Here is a 21,963-nt window from a genome sequence, read left to right as displayed (position 1 = left end):
TTACTTCGCTTGTGTGTTTACTGGCTCGATGGGGGCTGGTGAGTTAGGGCTGGAGGCGGATGCCGTGTGGGTCTGGAGCTCCCTGCCGCCGTGCTGTCCTTGGGGCTGCCCCGCTGAGGCTGTGAGGCGGCTGCTCTCTCTCGAGGTTCTCTTTCCTCCCTTTGCATTTCTTTCGTTGCATCTTCCCACCTGGGGTCCCTTACGCCTTCCTCCTGAGGTCAGATTGTGTTTGAAGAGAATGGAACTACTTTCTTTCATTTTCTGACAAAACAGGCAGGAAAAGCCTCAAGACTCCTGACCTGTGTTTCGTCTTGTTCTGTCCCCATCAGACCGCCTGTTCACTCAGGAAAACTCCGAGTGGGAGTAGCCAGGGGAGGTGGAGACCCTCCGGGCAGGCGAGCCCTGGGTTGCCTGCAACACTTGCCTTCTCGAACATGGCAAAGAACTTTTGCTTGCTGAGGGGAAACATGCATATTTCCTCAGTCCTGAGAAACGAAAGGCCTTTTCCAAAAAGAGGAAGGCTCAGCCCTCGCCGTGACCTCCCGGGAGCTGCCTGCTGCCCGTGGCTGGTGGAATCCCAGCAGCACCTCGGCACTGTGAGCCCTTTGTCTTGGTGGGGCGCTGAGAGGGCAGGCGCTGCAGCAACCCTAGCCGCAGTGAGTGTGGCTTTCAGTTTTTTGATTCATCGTTCAGCTTATATATGCATTCACATTTTAAGATCAAGGAGAATCGATGACTGTTTTAGGAATTTCACCCCAGGAGTTGTCAAATGAATTAATTTACCTGTTTCTCATAAAAAGTACTTATCAAAATGAACTTGCGCTCCATTGTGGAGCGTGAGTAATGGGCCTCCTGCAGGTGGAATAGGAAAAGGCTGCAGGGTCTAGTTCACTTCCCTTAGTTTTGTTCTTTTCTTTTTTTTTCCTTTTTTGAGAGATTGTCTTTTGGAACCAGCATCGTCCATATTATTAATCGCCTGCGGGGCTTTATACTGCATCACATCACTTCCCTGGAATTAAACTGCTCCTGTATTGTTATGAAAAATGTACTTTAAAAAAAAAACAGTTTAAAAAAAAGGTCGTTTTCTAGCATAAAAACCCTAAATAAAGTGCCATGGAGCCATCAGCAATAAATTGAATTTTGGGGTATATAACTTGTACGAGAACTGACACGTGAGGGGCCCCCACCGTCGTCCGTCGCTGGTGCAGGGGACACGGAGGTGGCGGTCTCCAGGGACAGGCTGTGGCCGTCGACTCCCCGTGTGTGCGTGGGGCTTGGCGGCGCCTGTCGCGTGGCCTCCCAGCCCGGCCGGTGAGCTCCAGCCCGGGCAGCCGGGACGCCGCGCCGGCGCAGCTGCTCCTTTCAGCCCGGTCAGCGACCGTTCTTGGGGGTTGTTTACCGTTGCCATGGTGACTTTCATTTCCATAGCAGCGGCGCTGCTGTTTCTCAGAGGAAAATGAATTTAGTTATAAAAGGATAATATTTTTCTGTCTATATATAAGCAGCCATCTGTCAACCGGTGGATCAGAAAGGATTCAGAAACCTATTAAAACGGATAGCAATGCAGTGATGAGTTGGGTTTTTTTGGGGGGGGTCCCATATTAAAAGCAATAATAGATGTGGAAACAACTGTTGTATGTTCAACATCAGAACCGCGATTTTTTTCCCTATAGATTTGAAGTGTGTGCGTGTGTGTGCATGTGTGTGTGTGTGTGTGTGTGTAAGGCCTCACCACCTCCACCACTGCTGTGACAGCCTCATGAAATACAATTTACATTCTGCTGACGAGTGGGAGTGACCGAGCGTCTCATTCGTGCCTCGCTAGACGCAGGTGTGGCTGGCGCTTTCTCCTCTTGATGCCGTGAGCGTCCCCGCCCCGTTAGAGATTCCCGTGGCTGAACGCTGTGTTGTCACCCACTCTCCTGCCCCTCCACCCCGGGGGGACAGGCTGAGCGGGTGCGGAGATCAGCAGCTCCTCAGGAGCGCACGGCGCAAACGTGAAAGGAGCGCGGTGCAGAGGAGCCCGCACTGCGCCCCTTAAATCTCCTTCTCGAGCAGCGTTCTTCCTTGCACATCCGGACGGGCAGGAAGTCACCTTGGGGAATGCTCCTCTAGTTTCTGCGTTCTTTATGGATTTCTTTCTTTTTGACGGTGTTGGGTGTTAGATGCAGCCCACGGGATCCCTCATTGCGGTGGCATCCTTCATTGTGGCGAGAGGACATCTTTCCATTGTAATAAATGGGCGAGAGGACTTCTTTCCATTGTAATAATAAATGGGCGAGAGGACTTCTTTCCATTGTAATAATAAATGGGTGAGAGGACTTCTTTCCATTGTAACAAGTGGGCACTCAGGCTCACTTGCCCCACAGCTTGTGGAATCTTAGTTCCCCAACCAGGAAATCGAACCTTCATTCTCCTGCATTGGAAGGTGGATTCTCAACCACTGGGCCAACTGTGGAAGACCCAAGTTCCTGGATTTTTTTTCTTTTCCTCTGTTGTGTTCATAAACTGTAACTTGCGGGGGAAGAACACTCGCACACACCAGCCCCGTTGTAAATAATGTTGTTTATTGGTTGATTTTTCCAGATCCTGACATTGACGCTGCCACTGCCATGATGCTTTTGAATACTCCCCCTGAGATACAAGCAGGTTGTGAGTAGATGCTTCTATAGCCTACAGCACCACAGTTTGTGAACTTAACCTTCTCCTTTACATACCAGGCCGTAGGAAGAACTAATGCCCAAGCAGACCGCCCCCCCCCCGCCCCCACCTTAGAGAACCACTTTGAATTACCGCAGTGCGTGATTCCATACATGTGCGTAGAGAGACGCAGCCACGCACGTGTGTGGCTGAATGCGTAGGTGTGTTTCCAAGATGACAGAGTGCTAAGGTAATTTCAGGGCTTGAGTCTCAGGGGCAGGGAAGAGGACCAGGAATGAGTCCAGAGAACAGACCCTTTCTCCTTCAGGAGCTATTCCTGGGAGCTTGTCGTTTCTGCTAGAAGAGGCTGCAGGGGCCCGGTTCACAGTCGTGGGACTCAGCAGGACCCATTTGTAGACATGCCTGTCCCCTTGAGGACCTCATGAGTAACAGGCTCCTGTCTTAGGGTGAGGAGAGGAAAACCTAGCAAGGTGGGTATGCAGGAGCTTGAAACAGCCTGCAGAGGGCAACACTGGGATCCCCCGCCCCATGTTGTCCTGGGGACAGAAGGGCAGGGCTGCTTCCGCGAAGCGGGCTCCCGGCTCCACCTCCCGTCGGCCCTCCAGCAAGGCCCAGCTGAAGACATCCCTGCTACCTCCCTGGAACTGCTCTTCATGCGCTGTCCGATGTCTTCTCCCCACCTCTGGAGCTAGCGTGTTTTTAGAATGGTCTCCTCCCCCGGTGATGACCGATGACCCAAACGCAGAAGTCTGTCCCCTGTCCTCCCAGCGGCCACGTCCCTCTCCCGGCGGAAGCCTGTTGATCAGACAGCCAGCTCAGCCCCTGCGGCCCATTCGGCCCGTTGGCAGGATAACAGCGTCACCGCCTTGCTGTGTGTGGACTCGTGGCGTGCCGCAGCCGACCCCCTCCGATGCTCACCTGCCTCGTTCTGAGCGCCGCCCGGCCTGCTAAGCAAAGGGATCCCCACTTCGGGAGCTTTGAACGTCTGTTCCTAGACCCTCCCCAGCTGTCTGATGTCGAGTTCTAGACCATCCCTCCTAGCCTGCCAGCAGCTTTAGGAAATTGGCTCCATCCTTCCTCCCCGTCCCTTGGTTTAAAAGACCCAAGAGACGCAGCCAGGCGTCCTCAGGACAGTCATCTCTCTGCCAAAGGCTGCAGTTACTTGGTCCTGAAGGCACAGAATCCTCATTCTCTCTTTGCTGAGCTCAGCTTGCTGGCCGTTGAAATAAAGACTGCCCACACCTCCAAGAAGGAATCACCACTGCTAAGCAGACACAGAGCCGGTGCAGTCCTGTAACTAGCAGTTAACCTGTAGTGTGGGTTTTAAAGGATGTTTGAAGTTACACCGAAGTGAAAAAAAAAAAAACAACTCAGTTCTCAGATATCTCTTGCAGAAAGAGAGTAGACCAGACTGTAATCCAGTTATGTTCTGAAACAGTTTCTGAAGTCAAGGTGGATAATTCATCACGGGGCAAGCGTACTGACTTGATCAGAGCTACATAAGGTTTGGGTACCTTCCTTCGTACCAGTCACTGCCCGCAGTGATCGTTGGTTTAAGGAAGTTATTTTGATGAACGGGAATAAAGGCGTTAATCGAGGAAAGGCCAGGGGACTGGTCATCAGCGATCCTTGGCAGTTTTATAAAGGTCCATTATCACTAGATTCTTGATCACAGATAGAAAACGGTTGATCCTGATGAGTGAAGAAGTTAATTGTTTTCAGTGTTCTCATGGCTAAATGAGCTGCTCCCCTCTCCCTTACTGTAACACGTGTTGTAACAATTTTTTTTCAGGGTGTCTGTAGTGTTATGTGTGTTGGGATGCTGAACTTGGTTTTCCGAGCTCCATGTTCACGTTGTGAAGCTGTGGAGTCACATAGGGCTTTCCCACCTCGCTCTCACTACTGTGAGAAGCCCAGCCACAGCCCTGGTGAGCCTGCCAGGAGCGGGCTCTAGCATCCTGGTAGGAAGGGACCAGGCAACCCACGGAAGTCTGGAAGGAGACAGCAGAGAAGTCAGTTTAATGCCTGGGCATCAGCTTTGTATTCACCTTCCTGTCTGACCCCACGCCTCATCAGATCCCCTGGAAATCTAGCGAGGGCATAGTCAGTGGGTGAGAAGCCCCCAAGATTGGAGCAGGGCCGTTGGAAGGAGGTGAGTGTACGCTTAGCGTCCGCTCCTGCAGTTGGGGGCCGGAGGAATCCCCGTCAGCCTCCTAAGAAGTGCAGTCACAGGCTTCTGTCCCGACGCCAGGACTCTCTACAGCAGCTCTTCTGTGCTTTGCTCCCCCTTTGCCTCCCGACCTGATGTTTCTTGTCTGGGATGAGAGGCAGGACCTCACCTCCCAAAGGGAGACCGTCCCGGACATACAGCGCAGAAGCCGCTATGCCCGACCCTGCCGGCTTTGCCCAAAGCCTGGAAACAGTGGGAGGTGATCCCTTAGTCACTTTGTCCACCTGATGCAAAGAGCTGACTCACTGGAAAAGACCCTGATGCTGGGAAAGATTGCGGCCGGGAGGAAAAGGGGACGACAGAGGAGGTTGGATGGCATCACCGACTCCATGGACATGAGTTTGGGTAAACTCTGGGAGTTGGTGATGGATAGGGAGGCCTGGAGTGCTGCAGTCCATGGGGTTGCAGGGAGTCAGACATGATTGAGTGACTGAACTGAACTGACCTGATCCCTTAGCCAAAAGACTCAAAGGCAGCAGACACGGGCGCTGGTGGGGAATGGGCAGCCTGCTTCAGGGTGTGTGTGCGCACGTGTCGCCCAGGTTTGGGGTCCTGCCTGCCTGCTCCCCACGCAGGCCCCTGGCCGTCTGTTACCGGAGCCTCATCCTCGAGGGCTGCTGTTGACAGCCTCCCGTGTTCACTGCCCGGGCTGAGCAACGCCCCATGTCAGCGGGGCCCCACCCCGTCCGTCTGCCCCTGGCGCTGCGCAGCAGGCAGAGGACGGCCTGGGTGGTTTAAGGTCTCCCCTTTGTCCTGGCCCTTCTGGAGGCCCCAGGCGGCAGCCGCTGAGGTCCTGCGCTCTCATCCTTCCTGCGGGCAGACTGGCCGCCGGCTGGGAGTCGGTTAGGTGCTAGCAAGGAGCCATCTCCAGAAGGTGGCAGAACCCCCGTCAGGAGGAGGCCCCCCACCTGCCCTGGGGGTGCCCACTGCACCTATGCCCCTTAGCTCCCTCCCTGTGGGGCCCCTCAGCCCCTCCCTGCACGCTGACGCTTCACTTCCGCGGGGCAGCTGAGGGCGCCGAGCTCATCAGAACCTCAGCCTTCAGCGTTGTCTCCCCCGCAGCCCCAGCGGGAACATTCTCTCTTTTTGGCTCGGTCCGTTCGTGGCGTGGGGAGCCTTCCGCAAGGCGTGCCATCACGTCTCAGGGGCTCTGCGGGACACGGCTTGCAGAAAAATCCAGGCAGGACACCGCCGCCTCGTCGTCTCCTGAGCTTCTAGTCAAATCCATCCGCATCCCTCTCCCCTGCCAAAAAAAAAAGTATGGCTCTGTAGATTAATTCTAACTTCTCGATTCTAATTAAGGCATCCTAGGTGGCTCCAGTGATAAAGAGTCGGCCTGCAAAATGTAATCAGTATTATTTTACGGTGTTAATGAAATATTTTACATCCTCTTCTTCATATTGAGTCTTTGAAATCCAGTGTGCTTAGAACATGGCTCGTCTGAATTCCACGTCTCACCCGCTCTAGAGTAGCCACACTCGGTCTGTCGGCTGGCGCAGCGGTAAAGAATCCGTCTGCCAGTGCAGGCGGCAGAAGAGACTCACGCTTGGTCCCCGGCAGGAAGATCCCCCGGAGGAGGAAACAGCAACCCACGCCAGTGTTCTTGCCTGGGAAATCCCACTGACAGAGGAGCCTGGTGGGCTACAGTCCATGGGGTCGCAAAGAGTCAGCTCTGAGCCCACACACACACTGCGAGTGCCCACACACACGTACACACACACGCGCGTGCGTGCGCACTCACGCACACACGCGCACGCACACGCACACACACACACACTGCGAGTGCACACACATGCACACACGCACACGTGCGCACTCACGCACACACGCGCGCACACACACTCACACACTGCGAGTGCACACACGCACACACACGCGCGCGTGCGCACTCACGCACACACGTGCACGCACACACACACTCACACACACTGCGAGTGCACACACTCACACATCTGCTCTAGATTTCTGCTCCACTACCTGCTCTACGGTTCTCTGACAAGCCTTGTGAGTCACCTTTGACCCCAGTAGAGGGATTGTTATTAAGTCAGAAGTCTGAGCACCATTACTCATCTTCAAATGAAGGGAAAGTTGCTCAGTCATGTCGGATTGTTTTTGACCCCGAGGACTATGCAGTCCATGGACTGCTCCAGGCCAGAATATTGGAGTGAGTAGCCCCCTTCCCTTCGCCAGGGGATCTTCCCGACCCAGGGATCGAGCCCAGGCCTCCTTCCTGCATTACAGGCGGATTCTTTACCCACCGAGCTACCAGGGAAGCCACCAGGGAGGCCCACTCATCTTCAAAGGCTGACATCATGCCGGGTTGGAATGTGCCCAGAGAGAAGCTCTAGATAAACAGAACAACAGAATGGGGTGGGGGTGGGAGGGGGGGAGGGCAGAGGTCCTCAGCCCCCCTGCCCCCAGAGCTGGAACGCATGTAGAGGCACCAGGAAGTGGGCTCCCTCCTCTCAGCCCTCCCCACATCCTTGCAAGGAAGCAGGTGGAAGGGCCAGTCCTAGGAAAGGGAAGGATTATCGAATCACCTGCTGCTCAGCTTATGGCCTCTGCTAGCTTAGCCCGGGCTGCTCTCCAAGGCAGCAGTCGGAGCTCAGAGGTTAATTTTAGAAGCTGCGAAAATCAAGGAAACAGAACGTGGGGAGGGGAGCTGGGGAAGCCGGGGCGGGCGGAGCACGGAGGAAAGCTTCTCCTGTGCCTTCCACTGTTTTTATTTCGGGTTCTGGAAGTGATCACATTTGGATCACAGTGAACGGTGCTGCTTGATTTGATTCTCTGTGTGTGTGAGGGCTGCTTTCTTGATGGATAAAAGTTGAGGGTCAGTGTTTAACACAAAGTGCTGATGTCCTCGGCACCTTGCCCCAGGATTTGAGAGTCTCAGACAAACATCTTCTCTCCTAGGAGAGCCGACTTAAAAAGCATTTTCTGCTGGGGGAGAGTTGATCCGCAATGCTAGACTCCGGCGCACAGCAGACTGGCTCAGTTGCACTGCGAATGTGTCTGTTCTTTTCCAAGTTCCTTTCCCTTGTAGGTTATTAGAGTATTGAGCAGACTTCCATGTGAAGAGCTAAGTACTTCAGTGACGTAGCAGGAAAGGATGATGCTGGCGGGGAGGGTGCTTTTTCTTTTTCCCTTTTTTAGTTGATTTAGTGAGAAGCCGCAAATCTAAATATCCAGTTTCTTATGACCTCTTCTCTAGCTGGAGCCCAGGTTTAATTTCAGCAGGTTGGGTAGGCGCCCTGGGTTTATGTGTGTTGATACACATCAGGGAAAACACAGAGGAAATAGAAGGGAAGGAGATGTGCTGAGAAGCGAAGGGCCAGGGGCACTGACCCCGTCTCCAGATCCAGACTCAAAAAGTCATGGCGCGGGGACTTGGGAATGCCTTTCTCAGCCGTGTTAGGCCGGCCGGGATTCATCTCTCAGAAGCCACATTCTAGACACCTGGGTGTGGGGACAGAAGGGAGAAAAGGGTGGGAGCAGTTACGAGTCACCGGCCGCGTGGGCAGAGAGGGGCACGTCCACCCCCCGTGAGGAGCTGCCTGCAGCGGCACTGGGAAGCCGGGCTTGGTGGGGGCAGCGTCCTGCACCAGCTCCCGTGAGAGTGCGCGCCGGGGTCCGAGGGAGAACCTCAAGCACACCAGCGGGGTCACCAGATTCCAGAAACAGCTCGGGGAAGGCCTTCTCATGCTGCAGGGAAACTGTCCTTGAGAGTCTCTGTGAAGTGCATTCACCAGGAAGATGTCTTCGCGGGTGCGTGCAGAGTTCGTGAAGTGAAAGTCGCTCAGTTGTATCCGACTCTTTGCGACCCCATGGACTATACAGTCCGTGGAATTCTCCAGGCCAGAACACTGGAGTGGGTAGCCTTCTCCAGGAGATCTTCCCAACCCGGGAATCGAACCAGGGTCTCCTGCATTGCAGGCAGATTCTTTACCAGCTGAGCCACAAGGGAAGCCCAGGAATACTGGAGTGGGTAGCCTTTCCCTTCTCCAGCAGATCTCCCCAAGAATTGAGCTGGGGTCTCCCACATTGCAGGTGGATTCTTTCCCGGCTGAGCCAGCAGGGAAGCAGAGTTAGGGAGAGCTACCAAAAGCCTGATAGACTGAAAGGCTCTCTGCGTGTCCTGACCCCAGTAAATCCTATGCCTGAGAGATAATGAGTAAGAGGGCGCCAGTGAGGTGAGGTGCGATGGCAGAAGGATGAACCCGGTGATCTTGGTGACAGTGAGCTTACAGAGTGGGCCAGCCGCTGAGCTGGGAGGCTGCTCCTGCGCTTTGTCTCGTTTTATCTTCAAAACGGTGCTCTGAGGTGCTCCCGTGCCTCCTTTATAGGCGAGCAAACAGGCACAGACGGGTAAGGCACTTGCCCAGAGCCACTGGGCTGGTGGTGGGGCAAGACTTTGGACAGAGGCCGTGTGGCCCCAAGTGTGTACTCGTGACCACCAAGAGGCTCCTTCCCTGAGCTTAATGAGACAGGGAGTCCAGTGAGTGGTGTCCAGTAGCTGCTCGGTGAGGGCTGACCTCCTCTCTCCGTCTCCTTGACGCCGGGTGAGCCGCTGGTGATCGGAGGCTCCAGCCGCTCGGGCAGAGGGCTCCAGGTACAGGTGGGGCTGCGTCTCTTCTGACGGCCGGATGACTGCAGGGCTGTGCCAGGCCGGGGTCATGTGCCCAGGGCTCCCTAGTCTTCTGTGCCGGGCCGGGGGGTGTGCCCGGGGCTTCCTAGTCTTTGCCGCAGGACTGTAGGTGCTCTGGGTGTTTCGCCACAGGAGTGACTCTGAAGTGATTTGCACACGGGGAACGGAAGTGCCGTGAGCCCAGTGGCTGCTCGTCCGGCTGAGCGTGTGACCCGGACAATGGCCAGGGGCTTCCGACCCCATCCAGCTTTGTCTCATCCTGTTCTCGAGGGCCGCTGCAGGGCGCCTCTGGGGGTGCTGAGCACATGGGTGATGCTGAGATTGAAGACTGGCATCTCTTTTCAGAACAGCCGTGCCTTTATTCAGTTAAACCTCTAAATACTCCAAGAGGTCAATACTGGGACCTCTTCTTACTTAAGGAGCACGTCAGGAGACACAGGCAGTAAAGGACGCTGACGGGACACAGAGGCAAGTCGTGCGACCCCAGAGTCTGGCTCTCAGCCGCCAGGCTAGAGACCACCTCCCTGCTCACAGCCCTTCACTGGTTTTCCCAGTATCCATAGTGAAAGTGAAGGATTAGTTGCTCAGTCGTGTCCGACTCTTTGCGACCCCATCCATGGACTGTAGGCCACCGGGCTCCTCTGTCCATGGGGCTCTCCAGGCAAGAATACCAGAGGGGGTTGCCATTCTCTTCTCCAGGGGATCTTCCCAACCCAGGGATCGAAGCTGGGTCTCCTGCATTGCAGGAGAATTCTCTACTCTCTGAGCCACCAGGAATGAAGTGTAAAGATGCATCTCATTCCTGCTAGGGTGATATGCTTTGTCAAAATTACTTTTTAGTTATTACGCACATTATGCTTTTCATCACTTCCAGACCTGGTGTGTGCCTTTGAATACTAACGTCCCCAGCACTTCCTGCGGGAAGGCCTCCCAGATGGCCTTTGTTTGGGGTTAGCTGTCTCCATCCTGCATGCCCGTAGGCCCGCTGGCCTCGCGCTTGCTATTGTGCGTTTTCATCGTCTCTTCGCTTCTCTGCCTGTCCCACCTAGCTGGGGGGACCCTGTGTCCCCTTCATCTAATGTGTGGACAGGTACTTGGTAATTCAATCCAGTAACTGATACAGCCTGTACATGAGACTGTAGTCATTCTTCCTGATGAGAATTATAACTGTGGTATAGACTTTGAATATTGAAGTTGTTTGGGGGCGTACTATTCCGTCAGGTCTGCTTGATGTTCTAGATGAGATCCCTAGTGACTGATACATTAAATGCTGACCGTTCTGAAGAGATACTGCACAGCAAAATAGTTGGAAAAAACCCTTTCCCACAATCCCCAAAGCAGAGGGGGATTTATTACCAAAAATAACCTCCACCTGAAGCATCTGTTTGAACACCAGAGTCCTCCTGGTTTCTACGTATGTCTGTCCTCTGGAATTACTGGGATTTTCCCTCCGGTATTTTCTTCCAGAAGTTTTGTGACTTTAGTCCTTACATTTAGCTCCATGATGCATCCCTCATTAGTTTTCCTATTTGGTATGAGGTCAGGACCAAGGTTCATTTCTGTCCAAGTGGATGTCTCATCGTTCTAACCCTTCTTCCCCCCATTGTCTGCGTATTTGTCAAAAATCAGTTGGCCACATACACGTGAGTCTCTTTCTTGGATTCTCTTTTGTTCCATGGATCTATAGGTCGGCACTTACATGTATACCATGCTGTCTTGTAGCTTTATATGAAGCTGTTTGGTAATTTGGGCAGATTTAAATTCCAGACACTCTGCTAGAGTCCAGAGAACTCATCAGCTAAGCACACCGTGGTAATTAGTTGCAATGTCATATCCTAACAGGTTTCATGCTTTTAAGGTGCCTGGTGAGTCCCCCACCTCAGATGACCTAATATCTGAAATCAGGCTGGTTGTTAAGTGACGGGTAGAAGCCCCTGGCCTCGTTCAGCCTGCCTTCGTGATTAAATATGGGAGCAGACGGGGGTCCTCGAGCCCGAGCTGCGCTAGTAGTGACGACTTCAGGCACCACTCTCCATTTGTCTCTTATCCCACGTTTTGCACAGCCTAGTAACGGGCACCTTACGAGGACCTGGATGAGACGTGGCAGAGGATACGAGCAGGAGCTCCCCAGGGAATCTGTCTACAACTTTATCCCACGTTCCAGACCAGACGTTCATCCAACGTGAAAGACCCGACTTAAGGTTTAGCGTATTTACATAAACCTGCTCTTAGAGACCTGAAATCACAGGAGTTAAAAAGTATGCACCATGTCTTTTGGGAAGCCTACTTGTTCCACACAAATAATATCGGCTTTAAAAACTTAATATCCAGGGACTTCTTGGTGGCCCACTGTTTAAGACTTTGCCTTCCAATGCAGTGGGTACGGGTTAGACCCCTATTTGGGAGCTAAGATCCCTCATGTCTGGCAGCTGAAACAACCAAAAACGTTTAAAAGAGTCCACATCAAAAAAAAAAATCTATAAAAAGATTTATTGATTTTTAAAAAACTTAATATTTAGAGTGGTTTTCGTTTTTGAAGGTATGATTTCGTAGACTCTTTTTGGTTAGGTCTGTGCTTGAGAAAAGCATGATCTGTCCACCCTGCCCTTGGGTGAGTCTGGGCCAAGGGCTGGGGACTCGAGGATGCTAGAGACGGAAAGGGTCTTCGAGAACACCGTTTAGAGAAGGAAAAGTAGATTCCATGAGCTCTCACAAAGTCCCACCAGAAGAACAGGTTAAAGCCCAGGTGTACAAGCCCTCTGTCAGAGTGTTCCCACGGGAGGCGTGCCTGGCCCCCTAGACAGACACGGGGAGGCGTGTGGATGGAGCTGCAAGAACGTTCGCGTGAGCCAGAAGAAACTGCTGTTTGGGAGGCCAAAAAAGATCGACTCCCGGGCGTTGCTTCTGGTCCCCCTGTTCTGTAAAAACTCAGATCCGTGTGAGGCCACTGTGAGTCCCACACAGCACGGGCGGCGTCTGGTGGCCCCTGACGAGGAGGTTGGCTCGGGAGAGACGCGGGGCTGAGCGTGTCTAGGAGACCCCGGGACGAGCGCGCCCGGGACGCCTGCTCAGAGGGCGCTCCGGGGCGGGGGGCCGCCTCCGACAGCCCTGCACGCGCGCCCAGACGGCCGTGGGGACGCTGGCGGGGCGTTGGGAGCCGAGGAGCCTGTAAAGTCGGCTCTGCTGTTCTTCCGGCTGGTGTGGGTTTTTCCCCGTCCTGGATTAAGGACTCTTAGAAAGATGTTCCCAGTTCTGACGGTGGCCGGAGACGCGTGAGGAAGATGATTTGTTTGCTCAAGATGGCGTCAGGTTCTTGAGACCAAAGGGGCCTGCCTAGAGATAGAAGCTTATATGTAGTAAACGCAGGAAGTAATATTTGCAGCCCACTGTTCTTTTTCAACCAAGGCATCAGTAATAAGCTACTGGTTTGACTTGACTAACTAAATCTCTCTCTTGAGGTGTGGTATCTTTCTCTCTTTCTGTCTTGCTCTCTTGATATTCTTTTTGTGTCTGTCACCCCAGCGTGTGTGTGTTGTCTGTGTGTGTGTGTGTGTGTGTCTCTGTGTGTGTGTGTGTGTCTGTGTGTGTGTGTGTGTCTGCTTGCTCTCTGTACCTGTATCTCTTCTTTCTCTCCCTGTCTCCCTCTCTCTCTCTGGTGTATCCAGAATTTCTGACTCGGAACAGTAGTCTGCACAGCGGGATTCACGTGTGGTGTCTCTTTGCTTTTCCAGTTCCTCCAGGAGTGATCCAGAACGGAACGCGGGTTCTGAGCCGAGGCCTGTTCCCCGGGGTCCGGCCGTTGCCGGTCACGCCCATTGGGATGACAGCGGCTGCGAGGTAAGGGGCCCTGCTGGGCAAAGCCCCCTGAGCAGCGGGAAGGGCGCAGTGCGTCCCACGGGGCCACCTGGGGGCTGGGGACCAGCCTCTGTGTGGTCAGGGTGGAAATAGCCTGGGTGTCTGAAGGTGTTACAGGAGCTGCCGAGGACCCAGTCCAGGTGCCGGCTTCTTCTTCTCAGGCTGTCAAATTACCCTGGCCTCTTTGCAGATGCGATGAGGCAGAATGGCAGTGAGGCTGCTCTGTTCTGAGAAGATGGGGTGACGTGAGCAGAAGGAAATGGCGGGCAGGGCAGGCATTAGATTCTGGGCCAACTGGTCAACCTCCAGACCCAGCCCAGTCACTTGGGCATGTCTGACCTCTGTGGGTTAGCTCCCTCAGCCATGAAGCTCCTCTGCCTCCTGGGAAGGCTTGCAATGAAATGTGCAAAATAGCAGGTGTGAAAAGTACTCCGGTGAGTGGCCTGTAAATACCAGGTCGCACCAGCCCCCAACCCCCAAGAATCAGCTCAGCTGCCGAACCTCGTGGACTCTTGCTTGGGAAGTTTCTTTCCTCCACCCTTCTCAGCTCCTCTGCCAGCCCCAGGGGAGGGCCCATCGCTTGCCCGGGAGGGAGTGCCTCCCCCCTGCCCACCCCCGCCCTCCCGACAGCCGTCGCCAGGCTGGTTTCCTAAAACGTGCCTCCCCAGCTGTTTGCAGAAGCGTCCCCGTCGACTCCCGCCGTCTCACCCTGACGCCCCACTGGCGCTCCCGTCTCCTCCAGCCAGATTTGTTCTCCAGACGATGCAGGGTTGGCCCATCTTGTTTTCTCTGTGCAGACCTCCCTCCGCCTCCACGTGGAGAGCAGCACCTCCTTCTCAGCCCGTCACAAAAATGGTCCCTTCCCCAGGCTTTTCTGAACAGTCCTCTGAGTCAGCCTCAGAGTAGTTCTCTTTTCTTGGCACGAGTAACCCCGTGCTTTGGGCGTGACCCTTCGGTGAGTGGCGCTGTGTGTGTCCCGCTCTGTCCTCTGTGGTTTGCTTGCTGAGGACCAGGGCTGGGTCTCACTCGCTTGGCTGAGGCCTTGTCGCACGCTCAGTGTTGGGCCCCGATTGCTTGTCAGAAGAGGCCTGCCTTGCTGGGCTGTGTCCCTTCACGACACTGCACCCCAGCTTCTTTCCAGCGCTTCTAGGTCAAGTTCACACTTAAAGGCCATTTCGCTTTCATACTGTTTCATGTTCCAAAGGAAACCATCCCCGGAAGTCTGTTAACTGGGGCTTGAGGGAACTGCAGGCTCAGGCTCTGTGATGGGCATCGACCACGTGGAGATTTTCCGCTCACTCATGGTTTTATTTTGTCTTTTGGCTGCGTGTGTGAGATCTTAGTTCTCTGCCCAGGGACCCAACACACTTCCCCTGCGTTGGAAGCTCAGAGTCTTAACCCCTGGACCACCAGGGAAATCCCTCCCTTGTGCCTTTTAACCCTCCCAGCAAACCAACTGCTTTTGCCAGAGTTGTTCAGACGCTAAATGATGTTCGACTCTTTGCAACCCCATGGACTACAGCATGCCACACCTCCCTGTCCATCACCAACTCCCAGAGTTTACTCAAACTCATGTCCATTGAGTTGGTGATGCCATCCAGCCATCTCATCCTCTGTCATCCCCTTCTCTTCCTGCCTTCAATCTTTCCCAGCATTAGGGTCTTTTCCAGTGAATCAGCTCTTCACATCAGGTGGCCAAGGTATTGGAGCTTTAGCATCAGTCCTTCCAATGAATAAGTAAGTAAGTGTTAGTCACTCAATCATGCCTAACTCTTTGCGACCCCATGGACTGTAGCCCACCAGGCTCCTCTGTCCATCAGACTTTCCAGGCAAGGATACTGGAGTGGGTTGCCATTTCCTTCTCCAGGGGGTCTTCCCAACCCGGAGATCAAACCCAGGTCTCCTGCACTGCAGACAGACAGATTCTTTACTGACTGAGCTACAAGGGAAGCCGTGAAGAGTCAGGGTTGATTTCCTTTAGGAAGGACTGATTGGATTTCCTTGCCATCCTGTCTTCAGGGCAGATGCTGGTATTGGGAACCTACTAAGGAGGGAAGTTGGTAGGAGTTAGAACAGTAATTGTATGATAAAGCCAGTTATCATTTCTGCTAACCGGACCTGGTATTACTTTCCAAAAGTGTGGAAAGGTTCTTTTTCCTGCGCTTCTCCCATATCTTTCTTAGATATCTTGAGATCAGTAATTTACAATCTTCAGTTCATGAGTGGTAAGCCTCTTCCTTTGAGCCAAAATAGCTATGCCTTGGCCTCACACTGTGAGAGAGACATACTCTGTCTCCTGTTTGTTCTTAAAATCACTTCTGCCTAACCTCCTCATCTGCCTTTCTGGTTGGGAAGGCCGCAGACTCTTCTCACACGCCGTAAAGATCTCCTTCCACGTGCAGACACTAAGCGTAGACTTCAGTTTACTGTCCTCAGCATCTTTTCAAGCCTTTTCAAGCAAACGGAGCTCTCCCTGTGACTCCAGCCATTCCCTGGGAGAAGGGAAGAGCCAGGCAGAGGGAAAGGAGGCCTAAGACAGACCTGGCTTTCAGCAGGAGCTGCCTCCTCATTTTATTAGCCTCGCGACATATGTGATTGCTGACTTTTGGTGATTAGTACCCTCTAGAGGTATTATTTAAAATATTAGTTTTTTTAACTGGTTCTATTTCGGTTAGAAGGTAACAGAGCACTGTTGTTGCTGTTCACTTGCTAAGCCGTGTCTGACTCTTTGTGATTCCCATGCACTGCGGCACACCAGGCCTCCATTTCCCTCACCATCTCCTGGAATTCGCCCAAGTTCATGTCCATTGAATTGGTGATGTTATCGGTAGCACTACAGCAAGACGATGATAACTTATTTGTGGTCAAAGAGTTGCTACTCAGCCGTCCCAGCCAACACCTCACTTAGGCTCCTGCCACAGTGAAAGACCACAGGCAGGTTCCAGGGCCAGACGTGTGTGTCTGTCAGGTCCAGCTGGGAGAGAGAAGCCACGCTAGGGGCTCGAACAGGAAGACTTCAAAATAAAGATCGTTAGCCAGGTAGAGAGTTATTAGCCAGGAGGCTGGAAGAGAACTCAGGGTGTTAAGGAGGGAACAAACAACTGCAGTCTGGTGAGGTCTGAATGTTGCCCCTCGAGGCCGGGTCTCAGAGCTCCCAGGAGCGGCCGGGGCTGGGATCCAGGCCTCTTAGGAGGAGTCTCTGAGCTCAGAGGAGGGACCGGTGGAAGGCCCAGCGGGGTCTCTAGGGAGAAGGCTCCTACTGGTGCACAGGCCTCTCTGGGCACAGGAAGAAGTGGGGCCTGCAGGCACTGGAGGAATCACAGACTCGGTTCAGTGGCTTCTGTAGGGTTGACTACTGCTTCAGTGGAGAGAGGCATGGCTGGGGGGTTGCAGAAATGGGGCACAGGGGAGGGGTCACAGCCCTTCCCCCACCCCACCCAAGACTCGGGAGGGCAGAGCCAGGTGGGCTTGGACAGGTGGCCTGGCACAGAGTGCTGCAGGCAGCCTGGGGCCCGGGGCCTGTAGCTCTGCGTGCCTGTCCTCTCCAGAAGCACACAGCCCAGAGCAGCGAGCTTCCCCGGAGGTCCGAGCAGAATCCTCTCGGTAAAACGTACAGCCGCAGTATGTAGAGACAAGCTCCATTTGCACAAACAGAAAACCACAGTGTGTTAGCCATTATCCCAATACCAGCTCTGCACTTTCCACCCCAGTTTTAAGAGACTTCAGGGAGAGGAAGTCTCCAGAAGGTCAGGGACCCTTGCTTATAATACCTTTTCCTTCCTTATGGCCTAAGTGCCTGGCAAATAGGTGGCGCGACACCTTCAGGAAAAATGAACATAAACATGACCATGTGGGTGTTTGCAGGAGGCTGTGTAAAGCCCACTGAGGACTGTTCAGTAGGGAGGGAAAATCCTGTTTTGCGCTTTCAGGTTCACTGTAATTGAAATTTCTTTTTCTTTTTTAATTTGGCCATGTGTCAGCTGAACCTAGATTCAGCTGAGGTTAAAGGGCAAACAGCCCAGCAGAGACGAGAACCACAGCAGGCATCCTCTGCCAGACCACGTGGCGGTGACCAGGGGTCCCTGAGGGGCTCCTGCCGCCCCATCCGCTCAGCGGGGGCTGGCAGGAGGGCCAGGGGTCATTAGCACCCCCTGGAGACCTGTTTGCTACCCTGCTTTGTGTGACAGGTTTTCTGTGTGAGTCTAAGCAACTTCTCAAGTGAAAATATTTGTCTTTCGGGGATGTGTTGGGTTTTGTTTTTTTTCTTCCCCTCTGCTGAGTGCCAAAGGCCACGTTTATTTGTCTTGACATAGGTGAAGTGTTACTTTTATTAGCCGATCACTACACAGCTTGTATTTGCTGGGTTCCTTTGCATGTAATTATGATGTGAAATCTCCTTGTAAGAGTATCTGTCAATAGTGTAATTGACTTTACCGTGTTGACTTTTTACTCAATAACCTCAGGGATGGGCCCATCCTTAGACATCGGAAACCCACTTATTTTTAAATTTGCCTAGGCGGGGAGTCCTTGAGACACATTATCCTCAAAGAAACTGGTCCCACTTCTCCAAGTTCTATGCGTGTGTCTTCTGCTGCCTCTCCAGTGAAATCCCTTGCAGAGAATACCTTTGAATGGGAGAGTTATAGCCCCAGAAGAACTGTTTCTTGATCTCTTGGGAAACGGAGCATAAGATTTCCTCCATTCGTGAACTTCTCAACTGCAGGCCACAGCAGCTCCCCTCGGCCTGGGCCACCTTGTGTGCACGGCTTAGGACTCTCTGACCCTAAGTGACCTCTCAGGTGCCAAGAAACTGTGAACGTCAAGGCCTGACCCTAAGTGACCTCTCAGGTGCCAAGGAGCTGTGAACGTCAAGACTTGCTGGAGGACTGAGCGAGAGCTGGTGGGCGCACCCTCCTTCATGTGCTGGACCGTGCCGTGCTCGCTCAGCTCCAGCTCTTTACAACCCCAGGGGCTTGGGATTTTCCAGGCAAAAATTCTGGAGCGGGTAGCCATTTCCTCCTCCAGAGGATCTTCCCAACCTCGGGATTGAACCCACGTCTCCTGCATCACAGGCAGATTCTTTACTGCTGAGCCATCGGAGAAGCCTTTCGTATGTCAAGAGAGCTCAGAAATTGCACACGTGAACTTGGGAACCAGGTTTCCTGGGTCCATAGCCTGTAACTATGGGGCCTTGGGCCAGGCTTCTCAGAAGAAAACCAGCACCTCCCTTAGGAGTTACTAGGATTTAATACACAGTTACATACCTGGCACAGAGAAAACAGTACCCAAGTGTTCATAAATGGGAAAGGGCTTTTCTCCAAAGGTACACAAAGGGTACATAGAACACGCAATCAGCACACAGAAAAATGTTCAGCATCACTAATCGCTAGGGAAATGCAGATCAAGACTGCAGTGAGACAGTGCATCACCCTCCTTAGGATGGCGCTAGCAAGAAAACAGAAAGCAGTAAGTGTTGACAAGTTGTGGCAAAATTGGAACCCTTGGGCACAGTCGGTGCGAGCGTAAGGTGGTGCAGCCGCTGTGGAAAAGAGTATGGCAGGTCCCTTGGGCTGCAGGGAGATCAACCCGTCCATCCTAAAGGAGGCCAGCCCTGGGTGTTCATTGGAAGGACTGATGCTGAAGCTGAAGCTCCAATACTCTGGCCACCTGATGCGAAGAGCTGACTCATTGGAAAAGACCCTGATGCTGGGAGGGATTGGGGGCAGGAGGAGAAGGGGACGACAGAGGATGAGATGGCTGGATGGCATCACCGACTCAATGGACGTGAGTTTGAGTGAACTGCGGGAGTTGGGGATGGACATGGAGGCCTGGCGTGCTGCAGTCCACGGGGTCACAAAGAGTCGGACACGACTGAGCGTCTGAACTGGACTGGAGACCTGTAAGCAACCCAGGCGTCCATCAGTAGATGAGGAAACAAGCAGGATGTGACGTGCGTACGCACGGTGGAATATTCAGCCTTGAGCAGAAGGAAGTTCTGATCCATGCTGCAATACGGGTGCACCTTGAGGACATTTAAGGGAGACAAGCTACTCATAAGAAGACAAATGCTGTGTGGCCCCACTTAAACGGGCAGTCCTGCTCGTGGAGGCGGGGCATAGGGCGGCGGCTACCAGTGGCTGTGCAGAGGGCACGGGGGTCCTTGTTTACTGGGGACGAGCCACAGGTTTACGGGGTGAAGGGTTCTAGAGAGGGATGGTGGGACGTCGGCACGTTACGTGTATTTAATGCCACTAAGCCGTGTGCTTAACAAAGGTTTAGTTTTGTTTTTGGTAAGTTTTTTTTTTTATGTTTGTGTATTTTATTACAATTGTTTAAAGCGTAAAAGAAAATGAAATGTGTGGAGAGCTTTATGACTCATCTACCTGCCCCCTACGCACCTTCCCAGATCTCCTCTCTGAGCGCCTGAAGCTCAGTCCCAAACCCCAGAAAAGGCTTAGATTGAGTTTGCGGGCCACCTTCAGGGCAGTGCACACTTGTAGCAAAGCCCGGGTTTTAAGGAGTCGTGACAGCAATCTAAACCGTGTGTTGGTCGCTCAGTCGTGTCCGACTCGTTGTGACCCGTGGACTGTAGCCCACCAGGCTCCTCTGTCCATGGGATTTTCCAGGCAAAAATTCTGGAGTGGGTAGCCATTCCCTCTCCAGGGGGTATTCCCGACCCACGGATTGAACCTGGGTCTCCCATACTACAGGCAGATTCTGTACCGTCTGAGCCAGCAGGGAAGCCCCAGTCTAAACCATAGCATGTTATAAAATTACAAGAAAGTTTCATTTGATCACCACCTTAGGCTGCTGAATATTTTTTGGAGCTTTAAGGACCTCACGTGAAGATGCAGTACCCCTGAAACAGGAAGCAAGTCAGGAATTAATGGTTCTGTTGTTGGAGAAGGCAATGGCACCCCAGTCCAGTACTCTTGCCTGGAAAATCCCATGGATGGAGGAGCTTGGAAGGTTGCAGTCCATGGGGTCGCTAAGAGTCAGACACGACTGAGCGACTTCACTTTCACGCATTGGAGAAGGAAATGGCAGCCCACTCCAGTGCTCTTGCCTGGAGAATCCCAGGGACGGGGCAGCCTGGTGGGCTGCCGTCTCTGGGGTCGCACAGAGTCGGACACGACTGAAGCAACGTAGCAGCAGCAGCATTGTCATACGAAGCATTAATACTTAAGGTCCTGTCAAAATACAGTCGCCAGGAAAATGCCTCTGTCCGCTTCAGGTCTGCTCCTGGCCACTGTCTTTGTCTCTCCCTTGGAGGACACGCTTGTCACAGGAGCTCAGGCAGCCTGCAACCTTCAGTTTGAAGATAGGGTGGGGCCCGGTGATCTCACTGGAAGGAAAGTTTGCCACTGATCTGTTTTTTGTTTTAATTTAAAAACCAAGTACCTGTCAGCTTTCATCTTTTGAGACCATGGTCTTTGAAGGCAGTTCTGAAACTCCGTATCAGGTTATGCCTTGTGATGGGAAGGAGAGGAGGAAGTGGTAAAGGGGCAGGGGGAAACAACGCCAGGGGGATGAAGGACGCGCGTGAGCTCCCTCTGGGCCCCCAGCTCCGCTTCTGTCTCCACTTCTGGCTCTCCTGGTCCAGAAATCGCAACAGTGACCAGCAAATTCACTGTGTGGTGTTTGAGCCCCGTTCTGCGGCTGCTCCTCGTGTTTCAAACCGGTGCCATTGGTTAAGGCCTTTGAAAGTCCTGGCAGCTTTTCCTACTGTATGTAAAAAGTCCTCTGCACTCCTGATGGTGCTGGATGCGAAACGATTCACGGAGGACAGTTCCAGGCTGGTTCCTGCAGTGATCTGTGATCACATAGAACAGTATATGATCACAGAACGCAGATAAGGAGTCGCAGCTGTCTCAGTCTTCTAAGGGGACCCCTTGCAGCTCACGGGAGGAAACCGTGCCCCTTCCTGCCCCCAACGTGGAGACGACCACCGAGGCGGAACTCCTGGCATTGTAGAACCCGTGTGCTTCCCAGGAAGGGCTACACAGCAGGAGGAGGCGTCAGAGGCCCCCGCAGCTGCTAAAGATAACCACAATCCCAAATTCTGTATGTACTGTTCCTGGGCTTATAGAAGTGTTTTTGATATCCATAAGGAACACATTTAATTTTGCTTGATGTGAATTTTATCTATTAATATCCGGAGTGGTACTTTATATCTTTTCTGACTTGCTCCTTGCCCTCTTTATTCATCACAGAGTTTATATGGTTTGCTTCATGCAGTTGTCACTGATGGTGTTTTCATGCCTATATAACATTCCACTGTGTGGCTGTGCCACAGTTTTTTTTTTTAAGGTATTTGAAGTGTTTGTAGTTACTTGCTTTTACAGAGGTGCCATGGGGATTCCTGTCCATGCCTCCAGTTTCACCTAAGATGCATGTTTCCGTGTGGGAGTTTTTGGTTTGTACAGGGTTAACATGCTCAGGTTGTCTTCTGAAGTGCTGGTATCCCTGTACACGCCTCCCAGCGGAGCACGGTGCTTCCCCCTCCTCAGCGTCTTCACTGACATGTGGAGTCGGCATCCTGCGCAATTTCAGCCGGTCTGGCGGCTATGCA

The 21,963-nt window shown here is 53.0% G+C and overlaps 1 protein-coding gene across 19 annotated transcripts in view; it reads left to right on the top strand.

Moving 5' to 3' along the window:
* The window catches only part of FOXN3 (forkhead box N3), a 446,930-nt gene that overhangs the window by 410,636 nt on the left and 14,331 nt on the right, over window positions 1–21,963 (top strand). For 7 of the 19 annotated variants that reach the window (XM_069597297.1, XM_069597298.1, XM_069597292.1 and 4 more), the window contains 2 exons: window positions 2,587–2,652; window positions 13,268–13,373. In XM_069597297.1, coding sequence (XP_069453398.1) covers window positions 2,587–2,652; window positions 13,268–13,373 — 172 coding nt within the window. The remainder of the gene's footprint in view (window positions 1–2,586; window positions 2,653–13,267; window positions 13,374–21,963) is intronic. The other 12 variants (XM_069597307.1, XM_069597310.1, XM_069597305.1 and 9 more) reach the window with 2 other exon arrangements.

This window comes from Ovis canadensis, chromosome 7, assembly GCF_042477335.2.
Source record: "Ovis canadensis isolate MfBH-ARS-UI-01 breed Bighorn chromosome 7, ARS-UI_OviCan_v2, whole genome shotgun sequence".
NCBI lineage: Eukaryota > Metazoa > Chordata > Mammalia > Artiodactyla > Bovidae > Ovis > Ovis canadensis.
This window is presented reverse-complemented; position numbering and strand designations above follow the sequence as displayed.